General features: G+C 41.8%; 1 protein-coding gene across 7 annotated transcripts; it reads right to left on the bottom strand.

Moving 5' to 3' along the window:
• Positions 1-800: 800 nt before the first annotated feature.
• LOC147447260 (protein CHLORORESPIRATORY REDUCTION 6, chloroplastic-like) lies at positions 801-18,890 on the bottom strand. 7 transcript variants are annotated; one of them, XM_086523108.1, is made up of 4 exons: positions 18,249-18,890; positions 3,311-3,496; positions 3,081-3,178; positions 801-1,460 (listed from the first exon to the last, which is right to left on the bottom strand). In XM_086523108.1, the coding sequence occupies exon 4, from the start codon at positions 1,418-1,420 to the stop codon at positions 944-946; it is 477 nt and encodes a 158-aa protein (XP_086379234.1). In that variant the 5' UTR covers positions 1,421-1,460; positions 3,081-3,178; positions 3,311-3,496; positions 18,249-18,890; the 3' UTR covers positions 801-943. The 7 variants fall into 7 exon arrangements, 6 of the variants coding, with proteins under 6 accessions (XP_086379234.1, XP_086379237.1, XP_086379235.1 ...); XM_086523111.1 differs by having other exon boundaries at positions 18,709-18,890; XM_086523109.1 differs by lacking the exon at positions 3,081-3,178.
• Positions 18,891-19,404: the final 514 nt, after the last annotated feature.

Genomic DNA, 19,404 nt, shown 5'->3' with positions numbered 1-19,404 from the left:
CACACCCAACCAATGTGAACGTTGTATCCTTTGGATTGAAGAAGTCGATGGACCTGATCTACATTGTTGTATAGCAGTATTTGGTATGTGATAATTTCAAGATATCACAGGAAGACAACCCAATACACCAAGAGGACCATGCACTCATTTCCTCTACAGACAAAGGTCCCTCACTCGTCTAATTCTACACCTTTTGCTCTTTCTCAAGATGCCTCGTTTGTTGAGTTTAAACAAAGTCACAAACTAGGCACGGCAATAGGCAAAGTAAACAGATTATCCAAGAGGGTTTAGCTCAAGTAAAGGTGTAATATACAAGTCAAACACATAAAAGCACAAAAACACCACCAACTCTATTTGCACACTTTCCCCTTTTGAGAGCAAACAAATCAGCCCCTCATCTAGCAAAAAACCACGTTATAATATTTCCATCAATGCAAGCGCGCAGAAAATATATTGAATGGACTTATCTCCTCAAGAGTTAAACATGCAATGGTACTAGTCACAAACTTATCATTTTGAACCCATCAACGCAACTTTTAAAGTGCAATTCCCTAGGCTAGTTCCCCATTGATGGCTCTCCAGGCTGTTCAATCTTGACCGTCGTATGCCAAGACAGTTTAGTTAAATTAGACCAGGAATTTTCAGAAAAGCCCGAGCCTGTAGCACAATCCACTCTGAGCTCTCCTTGACCTGCACTAGCCACACCATGACCATTGTCTCCACCTCATCACTCATGAATATTGAATACTAACCTTCATCAGCACCAAAAAGCTTTGGCCAATGCTAAAAGTGACTGAACCGCAGATAAATTTACTTTCTTTCATTGCTCAATAAAATGTTTTGATGACAGTAATTTCAACTTAAAATCATTATAAGGGGCCCAAATCTTTTGAGAAAGAGTCAATAGAGATCACTTTCCTTTCATCACCATTTTATCTTGATTCTAGAAGTTGGAAAAGCTCTGCATCAATCTCGTAACCCAAAATTCATAACATGTCATACACCTTGGTATCAGGCTTTGCCACTCTAAGGTCTGTAGCCATGGATATACGATAAACAATTTGCTCATTACAAGGAGTTCCAGTGCTTTTGGATTGAATGCCAGGCCCTCTCTCTCCTCTTCATTTGCAATAAAATCACAATATACACTTTCCAAAATTGACTTCCACTTAGTGTAAGTAAGTTTTAAATTGCAAATGAGCCTCTTTGCCACTGTGGGCATCAAGAAATGGGTGATAAGGACAACCTCATGTGGCACCAACATGGCAATATATCGGGCTAGTTCACCAGCTCTCCAATCCAATACAACTGGGAGCCATGGGTACATAGCATCTAGGAGAACAAACCACAACCTTACATCTGGCATTTTCGATAGCTCACGCATATCATCCCATTCGTAATTAATCACAAATCCCACCATTTGACGAAGTAACTCTTTCGGATATTGTAGGGTTTATCACCTGCAAGTCAGTGGCATACCTGCAATGAGAACCAAAAAGAGACGCAATCCTACACCCTAAAAACAATTGTCTGCACTTCACAAAAAGTTCTTGAAAACCCATTAAATAAAACAGCATTCATCACAGATGTCACCTTTTCGATGTGCATAGCCACTCAGCATTGAATGAGCGGGGTGATAAGTCGAATGCAAAAGAATGCACTTTCCTTTGTTACCGTAATTCAAAAGCAACTTGACATATGTATTGAGGCTTATAAAGAGCATGGAAAGCACCTTCATAGTTTCAAAAAGCAATATCGTGACAACAAAATGATGCAAAGTAATGCTATGGCCCAACATGCACTCAATCAAGTTTGCAGCTTCACAAAGAAAAATTTCAAGCTACAAGATAGGAAGGTGTTGTATTCAGCTAGTTCCAATGACTAACATTTATGAGACAAGACCGCCAAGGGGAAGTCCGCAGTGGGGGTCACATAAACAACTGCATGTTTGTTGGCACTGCTTGCTTGCATAAGCAAGTAGTGATAAAGGTGTGGTGCCTATCAAATCTTGTTCACATTTTTTAGGCTTAATTTTAGGTTTTATAAGGCTATTTTTTAAGCTTAGTAATAAAAATAGCTTCTCTCTCTCTCTCTCTCTCTCTCTCTCTCTCTCTCTCTCTCTCTCTCTGTGACGTAAGTGTCGGCCTTGTTAAAAGAAAAGTTAAAGAGCGTTGAATTCTTTTGGATAGCTTTTCCCATTGCTTTGCCCAACTTTTTTCAGCTTTATCTAGGTGTTGTTTTGTTCACATGATTTTCTGACTCTTGGTTGTGTATTTGGGTAGCACATATAAGAACAATAATGATGCTCTTTACATCCTCTCTTGATAAGCCTGACTTCTCCACAAAGTTGACTTTGGATTGGTTCACCAGCAATCATAATGGAAATCTCAATCCCCAGCTACAATAGGAGTTATGCAAGTGGACATAAGATAGTATAGACTACAAATCTGCCAAGTTGTCCTAGTTTTTCCTCGCAACCATTTTTGTTTTACATCATTACCACAACTATCACCAATTAAAACTTAACCTGTTTGATAATTTTTTTAAACATTCCCCTCCCACTTAACTTCTTGTAAGCACTCCTCAACACCATTGACTCCTCTCTAGGCATCCTTAGTCTTCTACTCACCTACCAATTTTCTTTCATTCGACTCCCTATGTGTGTCAACTATGCCATCTAACTGTGATCAATTGTTATTTATACATTTCACTTTCTTTGCTTAGCAAAGGAAAGTTCAAAGTTTTCCTTGGCATGACTTGTAAGTTCCTTGGAAACCTACCTTGTTTCTCATTTCTCATGATCAAAGAATGAAAGTTAGGTTTATTCTCAAGCATACTTGTGGTATACCTATTCAATACCATCACATTGAAATCGTCTCACATTTGCAACCTATGAAAAATGAGCAAAAAGAAATGAATAACCAAAACAAAAGCACCAACTCATTTTATATTTGCAAGCCATATAAAATGAGCCTATGCAAATTGAGCAAAAAGAAATGAATAACCAAAACAAAAGCACCAACTCTTTTTATATTTGCAAGCCATGTGAAAGGAGAAAAAAGAGAGAGGGGGGCTCAAACCTTAACAAAAAGACTGTTGAGGTGCTTCAAAGTGTTCTACTCCTAGGCACAACTTTCTTCACCATGTAGCTAAGCAAATTAATAGGGGTATAGAATCACTGAAACAAATTCAAAAACTTCTTTCAAAGGGCTTTCTACTTGAGAAGGGATGAAAACACATAGGCTCATATACATCATAGTAGGAGGAGGAAAGTAAAAATTTGGAAGACTAGCTACTCAATCAGATGTACCTTGTTGCTTGCCCATATGGGTGCACCTCATGTTGCCTATGTTGTATCAAACATATGGCTACTCTCTTGCCTGGCTGCACTCACTCATGGTTTACACTACAAATTGTGACTGGTTTGCACTCGTCATTTGGCTCCACCACAACTGCATGTGCTTGACCTTGAGCTACTTACCCTTGATGTCAACCCCTGCCATAGATGAGGTGAGGAAAGGTCAAAGGGGAGGCATGAGGATGAAAAGGGGAGGCTTCAATTTTCCTAAATCTATTCATGAACATGTGAAACTTAGTGCAAATGCAATATCCATATTTAACAAAAGATTAAATTTTTTTAGCAACTATCCTTCCTACATTCTACATTCTTGAATTCAAGATGGACAAAAATTGTATTCTTTGAATAGGATTTGAGGATAATGGCAGATTTTTGTGCTTCGTTGGCTCTTGAGCTACTCTTCTTCTTTTCTTTCACCTCATGCTCTTTTGTCCTCCATGTGACTTGCTTTAAGACAACAATACTTCCTTCTTTGAATAGCTTCTCATCAATAATTTGAATAGTTTAGAGCATGTAGATATCATTCTAGGCATGTCATGGTTCTATACAAGGATAGCTTCCCTATCCTAGATTATGCATCTCATTCTATTTTTGAACTTGATGGTGTGTATCATGTGGTCAACGGTTTTCCATCCTTCGGAACCACTAATGTTGAAGTAAATTTTATTTCAGCAAAAGCGTTTGATACATGCTGTCATGATCCTAATGTTGAAGTCTTAATTTGTATTATCAAGGATTCCAATGTTGATTTTTCTTTCTCTTGTCATTAAATAAGTTCAATGTTGATGTGCTTTTGTCGAAGCATGATGTTTCTTTGTCTCATGATGATACTACTATGAAGGATACATGGATTCTATTTTGAAAGAGTTTGTTGACGTGTTTCTGTCATATTTACCCAATGGATTTCCATCATCTCATGGGCCCACCCTTGATCCTTGAGGCAATCACTTTTCAAAATGTGTGCCATATCATGTGAATAAATTGGAGAGTATTATTAATAGTTTAAGATGTACTTTTATGTATGCATAGAGGGGGGTTAGGGTTGGGAGGCATGGGCAGACACTTTTCAAAATGTACACCATATCATGTGACTTAACTTGAGAGGATTATTAATAGTCCAAAATATACTTTTATGTATGCATAGAGGGGGTTGGGGTTTTTTAAATAGGCCCACAAGGTAAGTATAGCATGTATATTGGCGGATGATTAATAATCTCTTGAATGCACATGATATAAGGAGGTTCTGATGAGTGACTGTCTTGGGCCTTGATTATAAGATAAAGCTTTTACCTAACAGCCATCCCATGTCTCATCAATTTTATAAGTTTACCCCCTAAAAGGAAGACGAGATTGATAGGCAGCTCCAAGCCTATCTTGGCAAGGGTTTTATTGAGCCTAGTAAGTCTCCCTTGGGCCCTCCTATTCTTCTTGCACTAAAAAGAAGGATAGAGCGATGCATTTCTACATAGATTATAAGGATCTCAATAAAGTCACCATCAAGAATACGTTTTTGTTGCCTAGGATAGATGACCTTATGCATCAACTCTCAGGTGCAAATATTTCACCAGTATTGATCTTTGGTCTAGCTACCATCAAATACAGATACAAAATGGATACACCTAACTGATGTCCTAGAAACCATGTTTCATACACTGAATGGACATTACCAATTTTTGATCCTATCTTTTGGATTGACCACTGCTCGCAACTTTCCAGTAGATGATTAAGATCTATTTTGTATGTATCTGGGAAAGTTTTTTGTAGTTTTTCTTGATGATGTACTTATTTATAGTTGGGGAGCATTTGCAAAACACCTTTGTCCAATGACTTTCATGACGAGAAAAGGTGTATGTAAAGCAATTCAAATGCTTTTTTTTTTTACATAGTTGTTGTACCTCAACCATGTCATCTCACTTGATGGCATCCACATTGATCCCAAAAAGGTATGAGTAGTCCTATAGTGGCCCGTTTTACAAACCTTATAGCAAGTAAAATCTTTTCTAGGTTTCTAGATCTTTCAAGAAATTCGTCAAAGAATACACCAAGACTGCCAAACCCTTGCACATTTTCTAAAGAGATTTAAAATAAATAATCATAGTGTTAGTCCATCTATCACGCAAAGATTGATGAACTCAGTCATTATTTACAAGCATTGAAGCAATTAGTTATATCTACATCAATATTGTAGAAAGTGGATCCGAGAAACCCCTTTGTGGTGGAAACCGATGCCAACGATTATGCCATGGGTGTTTTTCTCTATCAAGACAACCAACCTAAAGCATTTGAAAGTTGTAAGCTCATGGACATGCAAGACCATTCTTCCACATAGGAGAAAGAATTGTTGGCAGTCATCCATGCTATGAAAATTTGGCATCATTAGCTCTATGGTGCTTGATTTGTAATATGGAATGCCCAATATTCATTGAAATATCTCTGTGATTAGCCTTACCTTTGAGATTGGATGGCAAGATGGGTCGAGTTCATGGAGAAGTTTGACTTTGAGATACACTATCATAAGGGCACTACCAATGCGGTGGTCAATTCCCTTAGTAGGATCTCAAAGGTAAATGTTATTTTGTTCACTGAAGTCTTGATTGGTTTCTATCTTTGTCCTACCAATGTGGTGGTCAATTCCCTTAGTAGGATCTCAAAGGTAAATGTTCTTTTGTTCACTAAAGTCTCGATTGATTTCTATCTTTGTCTCAAAGGGCATTGCTAGATAGATCGTCACTTTAATGAGATTTGGTGGCGAGTCCAAGGAGATTATGTAGCATGAAGAGCAATGAAAATCTGGATGCCCGTTAGCTGGCTACTATGAAGAGAAAGGTAATGGAGTGTTCCAGTCGTGGTGGTGGGTTCCTTTTCAAGAAAGGAAAATTTATGTGCTCTTTGATGAGGATATTGACAAAAAGATTTTGTTTGAGTGTCACAATGCTCCAAGCACAAGACACACTGACATACACTGTGGTTTGGCCATAGTAAGCTGATATTTCTTTTCAAGGCTGCACATGAAAGTTTTCATTGAGTTGTATGTGAAAAAAGGTGCATAGTGTCATCTCAATAAAGCTAAATATCAAAAGCGTGTTGGGATCCTACTTCCTCCGCAATTTCTTGAGAAGAAATGGACTAGCATTTCTATGGATTTTGTACTTGATTGCCCCAAACCAATATGATTCCATTTGGGTCATCGTTGACCAACTCACAAAAATGGCACATTTTATACCTATGCATACCACCATAAAGAGCCATAAGTTAACTCAGCCCTTTGCAGAGCACTTGTATAAGTTGTATGGTTTGCCTAAGGAGCTTGTTGTGACTATGATCCTAAGTTTAGTGACAATTTTTGGCAATTTTTTTTCCAAATACTAGACACCTGCTTGTGCATGTCATCCTCAAATCATGTTAAATTTGATGACAATGGAGGACATATTTCGCACATATGTCTCCCACCATCACTTTGATTGTGAACATTATCTCCCACAAATTGGATTTTTGTATGAGATTACTAGGCACTCGTCTACAGGTTATAGCCTATTCATGCTCATGTCTGGTTATGAGCCGAAACCACCGATTGCTATTGGACTGAAGGGGGTTAAGATCCAATCCATATCCTATTTCTTATGCGACATACAAGAAATGCTCATGATCGCTAAGGAAAACATAAAGATTGCTCAAGATGGAGATAATGCTGGCCATTGACAACCTCATGACCTCGTGAGGGGATGTGGGTGTACCACCAGGTACCAAAGGATTCTAGCATGATCCGTACTAGTCAATTCTTGAAATTATCTTCCCAATATTGTGGGACATTCCGAATCATCAAGAAGATTAATGATGTGTTCTCCAAATTGGATCTAACCTCTGACACTACTATCCATCCCATGTTCCATGAACTTAGTCACTTAGAGCTTTTGGGATAGGAAGAACAATTTGTTCCTTTATCCTGAGTTTGGAGGATACCACTTGTTACATTCCATTTCAACCCAAATCGGTCCTTGATCAAAGGGTCAAACGGTCTCAAAAGACTTTTTACCCAGAGTATTTGATCAAGTGGAACCATAGAAATGAGCCATTGTTACTTGGGAATCGGTGCAATCATTGAAGAATTATTTCCCCAACTTCATAACCAAAGATATTTGTGAGGACAACAATTGAAAATAAGGGGGGAAATGTTATGTTCCCATACATAAGGATGGGTGCATGAGCCCGGCCAAGTGTGAAGATAGCCCTATGGTCAGGGCAATTAAGGAATCCTATAAATAGGACCTTGGGCGTTGTGAGCCATTTGGTGTGATCACCACACTTGGACTCCATGCCCTTGGCATATCTACTAGCACACCCACATTGGTGTGGGCTTGGTGGTATGGAACACCAATCCTTTTGATAAAGGCTAGCCCATTGGTTGTAGGCTTCTAGGCTTAGGGGTGAGCCTGTATTATCTCTACGACTTAGAGGTGATGGAATGAGATGGTCACTTGACAGTTATTCCAAGTTAGAACTTTCGAGTCAGATGTCAAATTAGATGAAATTAGATAAGATGAAAATAATTAAGGCTCTACCCAATTCTAGCATTGAACTACGGGACATGGCACTCTCACGCAATCTACGAGAGAGGACTACCCCCCTTGAACTATGGGAGGGGGATAATTTTACACCCCACGTTTCCACCTCCCATATGCCTGCTACTCCCTCCATCTCGCCATCTTGCTACTCGTAGCTCCCACCCATCCTCTATTGATGGTGCACGATGTGGAAGGGATGCAAGGGCTGAGAGATTAGGGTTTTTAGAGAGAGAGAGAGAGAGAGAGAGAGAGAGAGAGAGAGAGATTTTGGTGAAGCTTCTTCTCACACTATGTGTGATCTCCTTATTGTTTTATATTATTAATAACAAAGCATGGGATTAAGGTTAGTGAGCGGTTAGTCTGTGATGATATTGGCTTAATGGCATTTATCCCCAAAATCCTCCCACTTAAAAAGCCAATGTGCCAATAAGAAAAGAAGAGGGTAAGTAGAGTATATGGCTCTACCCAATGCCCATCAAGTCACGACAATATGCAAAACACTCAGGAGATAAACCCTTTTGTGAGAAGGTCAACAGGGCTATCATGTGTGCACCTTGACAAGTTGGATGCAGTTTTCCTCAAGCATCTCTTGAATGAAATGATACTTGGTCTTAATGTGCTTTGGCTTCACATGAAACACAAAATTTTCTGCTAGGTGAATAGAACTTTGATTGTCATAATGCAATATCGAAATCTCAGCATTAACGCCCAAATCTCCCACTAGACGAGCAAGCAAATTAGCTTCTTTGCAATCTTCAAAGGCGGCCACATATTATGCCTTAGTGGTTGATTGAGAAATGCAATCTTGCAAACAAGATCTTCATGATATTGCACCTCCACCAAATGTGAAAACATAGCCACTAGTAAACCATAATCAACATCCATTTATCCTTTATTGTCCTTGTAACCCTCAAGTATCTCATCACTCCTTTCATTGCCTCCCAATGCTTCTTACCAACATTAAACATGTATCTACTAGTTACTTCCACTACAAATGCAATGTTTGGACGTGTAGCAATTGTGGCATACATCAAGCTACCAACAACAGATGCATAAGGAAACTTAGCCAATTCAGCCTTTTCCTTCTCTGATATAGGACAATCAACTTGTTTAAGTTTTACATAGGGAGGTAACGAGCTATTGGATATATTCTCCCTCTCCATATTGAAACGTTGAAGTACCTTGTAAATGTACTCAGTCTGAGATAAGTAAGGCAATCCTCATACCAAGCAAGTGATTGGCTTCTCCTAAATCCTTCATATCAAAATTCTTATGCAACTTTGATTGCAATGCATCTATCTCATTAGTACTTTTTCCAGCAATAAGCATGGCATCTACATATAAGAACAACATCAAAAGACTACCATTGATAGGATTTGTGTAGAGACAATAATCTTTGTTGCTCCTTTTGAAACCTTAAGACCTCATAGAAGCAATAAACTTATGATACCATTGACTAACTTATGATACCATTGACTGGATCCTTGTTTTGTTGCATAGAGAGCCTTTCTAAGTTTGTAGACCTTCTTTTCCTTGCCTTCAATAAAAACCCTTGTGGTTGTTGTATATAAACGACTTCATGAAGATCCCCATGTAAGAATGACATTTTGACATCCATGTGAATAAGTTCAATATCCCCATTGGCTACCAATGCAAGCACTAAGTGAAGAGTAGTCATCTTCACAAGTGGTGAAAAGATTTCATCAAAATCAACACCCTTTTGCTACTTAAAACACTTAGCAACTAGTTTAGCCTTGTACTTTGGCTTATCATCAATGGAAGTGATCTTCATTTTGTAGACCCATTTGCAAGGAAGACCATTCATGCCCTCTTTTAGAGATACCAACTCCCAAGTGTCATTCTTCTTCAAAGAATTTATCTCAATTTGCATAGCCAGCTGCCACATAAGCTTATCATCTACAGAGGTAGCTTCTTCATAGCATGAAAGCTCACTGCAATCTGTCAACTTTACATAGTCAAGAGATGGAACAAAATGTCCAAGAGGATGAGAAACCCGATTAGATCTCTTTAACTCGGGAACATTAGGTTGTTCCATTCTTTATTCTAACATAGGAGGGTTTTCCACATGCTATAGTTGTTGTTTAGGTACATTATGTACTCTATTATACACTATCCCATCCTCTTGAATCACCACACGTCGAATCTCAACAGTAGGTATAAGTCTTGTATGCATCTTGTGCTCATTGAAGTACACATCATTACTTCAAACAATCATTTTGGATTTGGGATCCCAAAGATGATATCCCGTTTTGCCAAACTTGCCATAACCTAAGAATATACATTTCCTTGAGTTGGGATCAAGTTTGTTACACTTATTCTTAGGAATGTTACAGAATGCTTCACTACCAAAAACTCAAACATGTTCAAACGAATGAACCTTTTTAGACCAAGAATATACATTTCCTTTCTTGGGGTCAAGCTTGCTACACTTATTCTTAGGAACATGATAAAATGAATCACAACCAAAAACTCAAAGATTTTCATAAGAATGAACCTTTTTAGACCAAAGCGTCTCTGAAACTTGCTTTAGGTAGCCCATTGATGAGATCAATTGCGATAGCCATAGTTACGAGGAACGGGAACGGGAGGGTCCGGAACGAGACGGGAACGGGAAAGGGGGGGGGGGGGGGGGGGGGGACGGTCCACTAAAGTAAGGCTTGAATTACCTCCATTCAGTTTAGTCCCAAATAAACTCCTAAACAACCCCAAATCTGCCCTCAAAGTGCACCAAATATAATCCCCAAATAGCCCCAAATCTACCCCTAAAAGCCTACTTTTTTGCCGCCAAATGCCTACTTTTGTCCGTTCTGCCCTCCGTTTCGTCGTTCCGCCTCATGTTTCGCCTCGTTTCCCCCATTCTGGAACACCGTTCCGGTAACACCCCGTTCCAGAACGGCGTTCCGTTCCCATCTCCGTTTTGGAAACAGGTGGAACACCGTTTCGGAACGTTTGAGCTGTATTCCCCCCGTTCCCTGTTACACTGGCGAAAGCAACTTCTTCTACCCAAAACCCTTCGAGTAGATTGGCATTAGACAACATACATCTGACTTTATCTAGTATTGTTGTGTTCATCCTCTTTGTAATACCATTTTGTAAAGGATTGTATGGTGCAGTCAACTTGCATTTGATTTGCTTTGAATTACAAAAGTCTTGAAAAGACTTTGAAACATACTCCCCTCCATTGTTAGTGCATAAGAACTTGACCTTCTTTCCACTTTGGTTCTCAACTAATGAGACAATTTTTTTGAATGCATCAAGCACTTGATCCTTGTGTTAAAAAGGATAAACCCAAACTCTGCAAGAATAGTGATCTATGAATGTGGAAAAAATTAAGCACCCCCTAATTAGACAATAATCATAGGACCACAAATGTCACTATGTATCAACTCTAAGCGTTCACTTCTTCTATAGCCACTTGCTTTCAAATGACTGTGTTTGTTTACCATACAAGCAATGCTCATAGACCTTAAAGGTAGAATAATCAAGACTCTATAAATAACGCAAATGGGACAATGCTTTCATTCGCTTTTCACTCATATGACCTAGCTAGCAATGCCTCAAAGAGGTATTTGGCTACTCGGGTGTATATATAACATTGTTCTAGACACTAGCAACATGTAGAGTGTAAAGGATTCTTTGCCACAATCAAAGAACCCTTTGAAAATTTACAGGAAGCATCTCCAAAAGAGGTATGATAACCCTCATCATCAAGTTTCTCAGTGCTAATCAAATTTTTTGCCAACTACCCACCCCCTAGCTCACCCCTAACCAACCTCCCTCGGCCCTACCCAACCCCCTCACTCCTTATCCCTACCCACCCCCTAGCTTTCCCCTACTCAACCCCCCTCACCCCTTGTTCCTACCCACCCTCTCTCACCCCTTGCCCCTACATACCCTCTGTCACCCTTCAACGCTATCTAGCCTCCTCCTCCTCTTGCTCCTGTTCTATTGGTTTAGCATAAGAAGGTAAGGGAGTTTGATCTTTAAATTACGTCTGGTTAAGAATTTGGCTCAGCCTCGCAGATACTCCTCAGGAACTGGAACTTTACCTTGAGGCTTTTGGTTTAGCTTCAACTATTCCGAGAGATCCTGGAGATCAACAGGTTGAATCTCGTGCAGACGGGATTGCACCAAAGGGGAGCTACTCCGCTTCTTTGTCACAGAGTACCTAGATGGACTAAAGTCACTAACTTCCTTTGAATTTCAAGGATATTGATGGGGCTGACAATAATATTCTTCTGTATGACTTTATGAAAAAAGTACTTCAAATAGGGAATTCCCAAAATGAATCTGTTACATGTGCTCTCTCATGTGAGTAGTGATTGCGTGCATGTTTGAAAGATGAAATAACTGCAACATTTTGGTCTTGTTCTTCGAAGAGATGAGATGGACAAGATAGTAACAAGATCTAGTCAATCAAGACATCTACGAGACAGATGAGTGACAGACCTCGATGTGATTGCTAAATATGTTATCATAGATCATGATTCTCGTCCAAGATCTTGACGGAGGTAGTGATGTGAATGTGATTTGAATGTTCACTGACTATCATCTTTGTGCAAATGCAAGATATGTATTGTCTAGTGCATCAGTACTTAGAGTCAGTGTCTACTGAACTGGTTTTCTGGGTTATGTTGGTTTTTGGAGGTGTAATCGAGGGCCATTTCAATTATTTCAAGAGGGGGGTATGTCACAAAGTGATGACATGGCATGTCCGTCTGGACCAACCGTACAAAAACTGACAATATTTTATAAGTGTTCCAACTTATGGGGTCCTGTTCGATCGGGCCCAAGGGACACTAGAAATTAAAAGGAAGACCAAATTGCTATTGTGGCCCCATTGTATGGATTTTCGTGATTTGCGACGACTTGTTGACGTGAAAGCGTTTTGTACGGACCCCCGCGATTTGCGATTCGTTTCACATTAGGCAGCACTGGTAGCTTTTGAAGACCAGTAGCTTTTAGAACCTGAAGTTTTTCATGTATTACTTTTGGGCCAGAGGCCTTTAAAGAATTGCCAAGGTCTCTCTCCCTCATATTGTCTTGGGAGCACTGCAGAGAGAGGGGACCCTCAAACATTGTACTTTGCCAAGCATTAATATAAAAAGAAATACCGAAAGGGGCGCAAGACTTTGGGGCCAATCTCTCTGGTGACAGAGCTACGCCGGGCTGTGTCGTCTCTCTCAATTGTGATTAAGTTTATTAAGGCTTTTTTGGTTTCTCTCACGTGTGCTGCGTCAGATTCTCGACTTGGGGTGTCCAAGTATGTTACACACACACACACACACACACACACACACACACACACACACACACACACACACACACACACACACACACACACACACACATACACACACACACACGTGAGAGAAACCGAAAGATGTCACGTCCGAGTGCAAAGAAAGATGTCACGTGCACATCTAACCCTATGTGTACGTGGACAAGCTACTTCATTACATGGATTCAGTTCAGTTAGATTAGGAATTGGTATGGCACTTTTGTGATCTGTTTGCAGACCGTGCATGTCCAGACACTTAAGAGTAGATGCATATCCTCTGGTTGCACACAGCATGATTATCATATTTCCATCATAACCCATCAGGAGCATTTTTACAATGCATAGACCTATTTATCCTATTTTTGACATTTTTCACTTATTATTTTTAAGTGACTTTTGTTGGGAACTGGGTAGGGCAATTTTCACAAGCTTGTATATAAGAAACCTAGCGCTAGCATTCCACAGTAGAAGAGGCAGCAAGAGCACTTGCTCAACAGGCAACTTCTCAGCAGGATCCCCAAGATGCTCTAGCGTTTTCGCATCACAGCAGAGAAGCTAGCACTTTTGGATCAAGACCAGCCCTGGCGTTTTTGTTCAGCAAATCAGCCTTGGCGACAACAACACAACAGGTTTCCTAGCGTTAGCAGATTCCCACCGCAGCAAACGATTTTCAGCCCTAGCGTTTTTGCATCAGCATAACACGTCAGCGTTTTGCAGATTCACCGCGACGGAATCCCAAGAACCACCAGCGTTTTCAGTTTTCAGCACTTAGACATAGCAGAACAAGTCTCGAACCTCGCAGATCTCACCTTCCCGTAGCAGATCCTCGCCGCACGGTCAGATCCTGCGAAGTTTGCAGTTTCAGCCCGGAAAACGCAGATTTCAGCATCTGGTTTTCAGCGCGTCGTCGTTGCATCATCGCCATCGACATCGTCACCGACATAGAGTCAGAATTCAGCAGATAAAGATTTGCAGATTTCAGCCCTTAGCATTTTCAGATTTCAGCCCGTCTCGTCGTCATTCTCATCGTCGTCGACATCGTCGGCAAGTCCAAGCATTGTAGAGATTTGTGCAATCAATAGTAGACCGCTCTCGCCATAGAGAGTGGGGCCTTCGGAGGAGGGTTTGACAACATTCTAGTGTCGCATTCTTCTCTCTCTATCTCTTAGTCTCAGCACCTTCATTCACAGTGTTTACCACTTTGTTTGTGATCATTTACACTCTCTCACTAAAGGAACGGAAGGCTCTCCCTTCCGTAAGTAAAAGGAACCTTGAGCACAGTTCGGAGCACTCATCTTGAGCAAAGTTCAACATTCACTTCTGCTGCACCTTACATTGGTATCAGAGCTTTGGTAGTGTTCTGTATCACTCTAGGAAAGAACCATAAGAATTTTTTTGCTTGTTGCTGTCGCACGTAGCCCAAGTCCTCTTGGGCGTGTCGATTTCTAGTCGTGTTTTTGAAGAGTGACAGGAAACCCATGAAAGAAGGGCTTGTCCAGCCTCCCCTTGTTTCTCTTTCCACTCATTGAGAGCGGGCCGTGCACTTAGCGGCCAGCCAATCGACGTGAGGTGGGAAAAAGCAACCTTGGTATGAGCGCAAGGCCGCCAAGGGATGCGCCCGCAGAAAAGAGAAGAACTCGGGTGAAGAGAAGATCCTTCTCTAACACAGATTGCAAGCGAAAAAAGAACGTCAAGAACCGCATTACTCAAGAACCCAAGAACCCAAGACCCACAAGAACCCAAGTTCCTTGTGAACTTAAGAACACAAGACTTCAGTGGATGGTCATCACCCAAAGCGGAATGGATACTTCCCATGGAGGTGGTGAGCATGAAAGTGACGAAGAAGAATTTTCCCCACCAAGAGGTTTTTCCGACCCTCCCCCTTTCCCATCTACGCCAAGGATTGCACTAACTCCTTTGGAGCTTTTCAACAAGATGATGATGAACAGGAAGTTAGAACGCGAAGAAAGAACAACAGAAAGAATGCCAGAAATTGATCGTAAGTACCAAGAAAGAATGGCAACCATAGCGCGTGAGCGCGAGCAAGCACGCTTGGAAGCCAAAGTAAGACTAGCCGAATTGGATCGTGAGCGCGAAGAAAGAGAAGCAGAATTTGATCGCGAGAACAAAGCAAGAAAAGCAATAAACGACCGGCACATGAAAGAGATGTTGCGACTCTTTTCTCAAGTGCAGGCACAGATGCAAGAGATTCGGGAAAAGGAGACTCTTTCCGTCTCTTCTTCTCCCAAGCATGACACACAGGAATTGCACGATAATGATCACCATGATGATTTGCATGATAATGATAAGCATGATGATTTGCATGATCAAGATGTGATTTATTTATTTTTTTCCGAGAAAAAGATCCTTCTATTAGTTAATGAAAACTGCCCATAGGGCTACATCCACCTCTGCTAGAGAGGGCTACAACAAGCATGATGGGGAGACTCTCCCAATGAAAAAACAGCATATATACAATGGGGCTAAATCAAGAGATGGGAGGAGGGAAGAGCCACACAGGTGGACAGTAGTGCCATCTGAGCACCCCCTGGACCATGGTGTAGAAAGGCCCAGGGCGCCAGAGTCGAAGGAAAGCCTCGCGGCGCTCCTGCATGCGGTCGGAGCTGCCCTGTAGTCCCTCAAGCTGTCCTCTGAGAGTATGGATCAGCTCTAGCCAAAAGTCACGAACAGTCTGTGCTGGTGGCACAGGGCGAGCCTCAAAGATGCGGAAACAACGGGCCCGCCAGATGAACCAGAGAGCTAGGCCGCTGATGAGCTCCCAGCACTCCTCTCTCTCACTGCACCACTCCTGTGGAGTAAGGTCTGTAGCAGGCTGGAGTGTAGGTCGCCCCCCTTGTATCACTATCATCCTGCTGGCGGAAGATAGCTCAAACTGTAGTGCCGGGCCCGTGAGGGTGGACCAAGCCGCTGCCCCCCAAGTGTACTGTCGAGCCGTGGAGAGGGCACGCATCAGCCGAAGAACTCGTAGCCACACCTGCTGGGCCGAGGGACAGTCCCAAAGACAGTGTCGTTGACTCTCCACCAACTGGTCACAGGCTGTACATGCGGCCGAGAGACCACTATGCACAAGCCAACTCCCTAATGCTGTGGCTCTGTGTGCAACCAACCACTGGAACAAAGTGACGCGCCTCGGCTGTCTGGAGTCCCACAGCCTCTGCCAAAAAGCTGCCAAGAACTCAACTGTGAGACCCTCCTGCCAATGCCGTGCTGCAGCGGGGCGGGCCTCTCTCTGCGCTGCAAGTATATGACGTCCAAGCCGAACAGTGTACTGAAAGAAAGGGACTCCTGGGCGGTCTGCAGAAGAGAAGGGGTCCCTCCAAAGCCACTCACCAGGATCCCACTGTACTCGTGCCAGTGGACAGCACTCCCAAGCCCATAGCCTCCAGTGTCCTGTCTCGAGAGCTGCTGGGTCAGGGTCTATGACGCAAGTCCTCCCACAGATGCCCACAACTCGGATCCTCTGGAAACGGCACTCTGCTACCTGCGGGGCCTCTACTGTAACTCGCTGTAATCGTCCCCCACCCTTAAGCTTGAAGAACAGGGCTGGGACAGTCTCTGAACAAGCCCTGACTGAGATGAGAACCTCCAGTCGTGTGAAGGCTCCCATCCATCGGGGTGCTACTGGCTCGAGAGGCGTGAGCCACTCAGCTGGAACTGACTCTGAGATGTCCTGACACATGCTCTGAACCCCTCTCATGCCCTGTAGCTGGACACCCTGCACCTCCTCTGACAAACCTGTGAACTCTAGCCAGTCACCTAGAGAGCGCGCTGGACCTGCTGCCATGGGCCAAGAAACATGAGGCCTACTCCCAACCAAGTGGCCTCTCTGAGGTCACATCTCCATAGGAAGACCCTTTGTTTTAATGGCAGCTTGCTGGTCCATACTTTTGAGAGCCTACTTTTCCATATGGTGACATAATATGTACAATGTCAAATCGAATTTGCATGTGCTTCAAGCCGAGCCTCAAGTTGCAACAATAAATACATGCGTTTGGCTATCATATCAACATAGAATGGTTTTTATGCCGATGTTAGATGCGCTAGTCTCCCAATCTTTTTTCAGTTTGCAACGAAGGAAATGGTTGAAGAGGCTGTACATTTTTTGGATTCTATGCCATAGATGCCAATAATGATGGCCCATTCCATAGTTTCTTTAGGCAAGAGGGAATGATATCACATTATCCTCAAGATCCAGAACATCATCCACTCTAGATGTACCTCTGGCCATAGTTACCAAGAACGGCAAATCGGAACGGGGAACGGGGAACGACAACTGTATAAAATGCCATTCCCTGTTTTGGACACTCACATCTGAAACACGGAACGGGGTTTCGGAACGGAAAGCTAGATTGGGAACAGGGAACGACAACCTGAAAAGGGCCATTCCCTGTTACTATGCCTCTAGCAGCTAGAAAGTGATCTTTATGAGGCTCTAGAATAGCTAAAGGCAAGTCAAATACCTTGCTCTAATGTATATTTTCAGCTCGAAGACAATTACCACCTGGTTCTTCTCTACTATTCCATCTAGATTAAACTAAAGCTGTCTTCCAATTTTTACTAGTCTAGTGGTGAAAGGGCAATCTACGACTAAACCTGAAAATGACCCAAAATCCAATCCTTAGTAAGAATAAGACAATTTCCAAATGCATTGGTGCGAGGATTTGTTCCCAAATGTAGCATTTTAGTCCATAGCACGCACGAGCACACACACACACACACACACACACTTTTTTTTTTTTTGAAATACAACACGAATTCAAGGAAATTTCACTTAACTATGACACTTTTGAGGCCCTTTGACTGCTAACTAACTTTTTCACATAGAGCTCCTAACTAACTTGGATTTGTAAGCAAATGCTTTCATAATGTTGCCTACAGGGCATAAGAGCCTTTTAAGATAGCTGTCTATTAGCCCAGAACCTTGTATTATTTTCAAAAAAACCCTGCTGCCACCACATCATGAAAATAGCTTCTACTGCTGGTCCGGCACGAATGCAAAACTCACCTGCTTTCCTAAGGCATCAATCTTCGATGAGAATATAATCGCTGGCTTGAGAATACGATAGCCATTAATTGCATGTTCCGTCAACATGAAGCATCTGTCTTGCAAATCCACGCCGAGCAGCAGCGCCTCTTGAAAAACTATATCAAACTGGCCATCCTTGTACCACTTCTCCCTATTCTTCATGAAGGTTGCTTGCCATTTTGCTGCGTCCTCTGGTAGCTCTGGTAGCCCGCAAGTTAGAGACGTCGGAATTGCTTCAAGAGTTGGCCTGTACACTCTCCACCCCTTACAGCTACCCTCCAAGATTTGTATGTCTTCTCCTGGGTACTTCTCGTCACTCTTTTTTATTCCTTTTCGTAGAAGTCGTCTTTTTCTTTGCGGGTTCTTTTGTTTTGGAAGAAGATTCTTATGTTTCTATGAAATTCATGCATTTGCATCAATTCGCCAGAATCAAACATACCTGGTGGTTGAGCGACGAGAGGACTTGTTAGCTGCCATAGCTTTCTCCTCTACCCTTCCAATTCGCTCTGTGCAGAAGTGGCGCCATTGTTGAGTTCGCCGGGAGGCTCGCGTCAGTCTGGTGATAGAGGCCATTACTGCCTGTCTCGCTTACGTGCCTGACCTTCAACAGGCTCTCCCCTCTTACCTTGCTTGGTAAATAATGCTAAAGCTTAGTTTTTATATAGGGACAATTACCAAAATACCCCTCTAATTTGTGGAAATTCCCAAAATACCCCTCAAATTTCAAAAATTCCCAAAATACCCCCGATATTTTGTCATAATTTCCCAAAATACCCCTCAATTTTTCCAAAATTCCCGAAATACCCCTGGTGGTGAGATTAATTTTTTCCAGAGATTAAAAAATTTGTACCTTTCATAAGAAGACTGATTGTTTATCAATACAAGATACTAAAACTAGAATTTGAGTAGGTTATGTAGGCTTTGGAGATGAATTGCTTCATTATTTTTAGATATAATTGCCCTTTTTTGCGAGGTAATTTGTGACAAATTACATGCTAAGCACTCAAAAACGGATCTTGATTGTCGGAAAAGAATAAAGGAATGATAAGCTTGAATAATTCAACCAAATTAGATACAAGGGTATTTTGGGAATTTCCACAAATTAGAGGGGTATTTTGGTAATTTTCCCTTAAAA

Source organism: Adiantum capillus-veneris, chromosome 11 (assembly GCF_014529385.1).
Source record: "Adiantum capillus-veneris isolate H3 chromosome 11, ASM1452938v2, whole genome shotgun sequence".
NCBI lineage: Eukaryota > Viridiplantae > Streptophyta > Polypodiopsida > Polypodiales > Pteridaceae > Adiantum > Adiantum capillus-veneris.
This window is presented reverse-complemented; position numbering and strand designations above follow the sequence as displayed.

Coding starts and splice junctions, on each gene's coding strand:
- LOC147447260 (XM_086523106.1), bottom strand. CDS start 17,027: ATGGCAGCAGGTCCAGCGCGCTCTCTAGGTGACTGGCTAGAGTTCACA.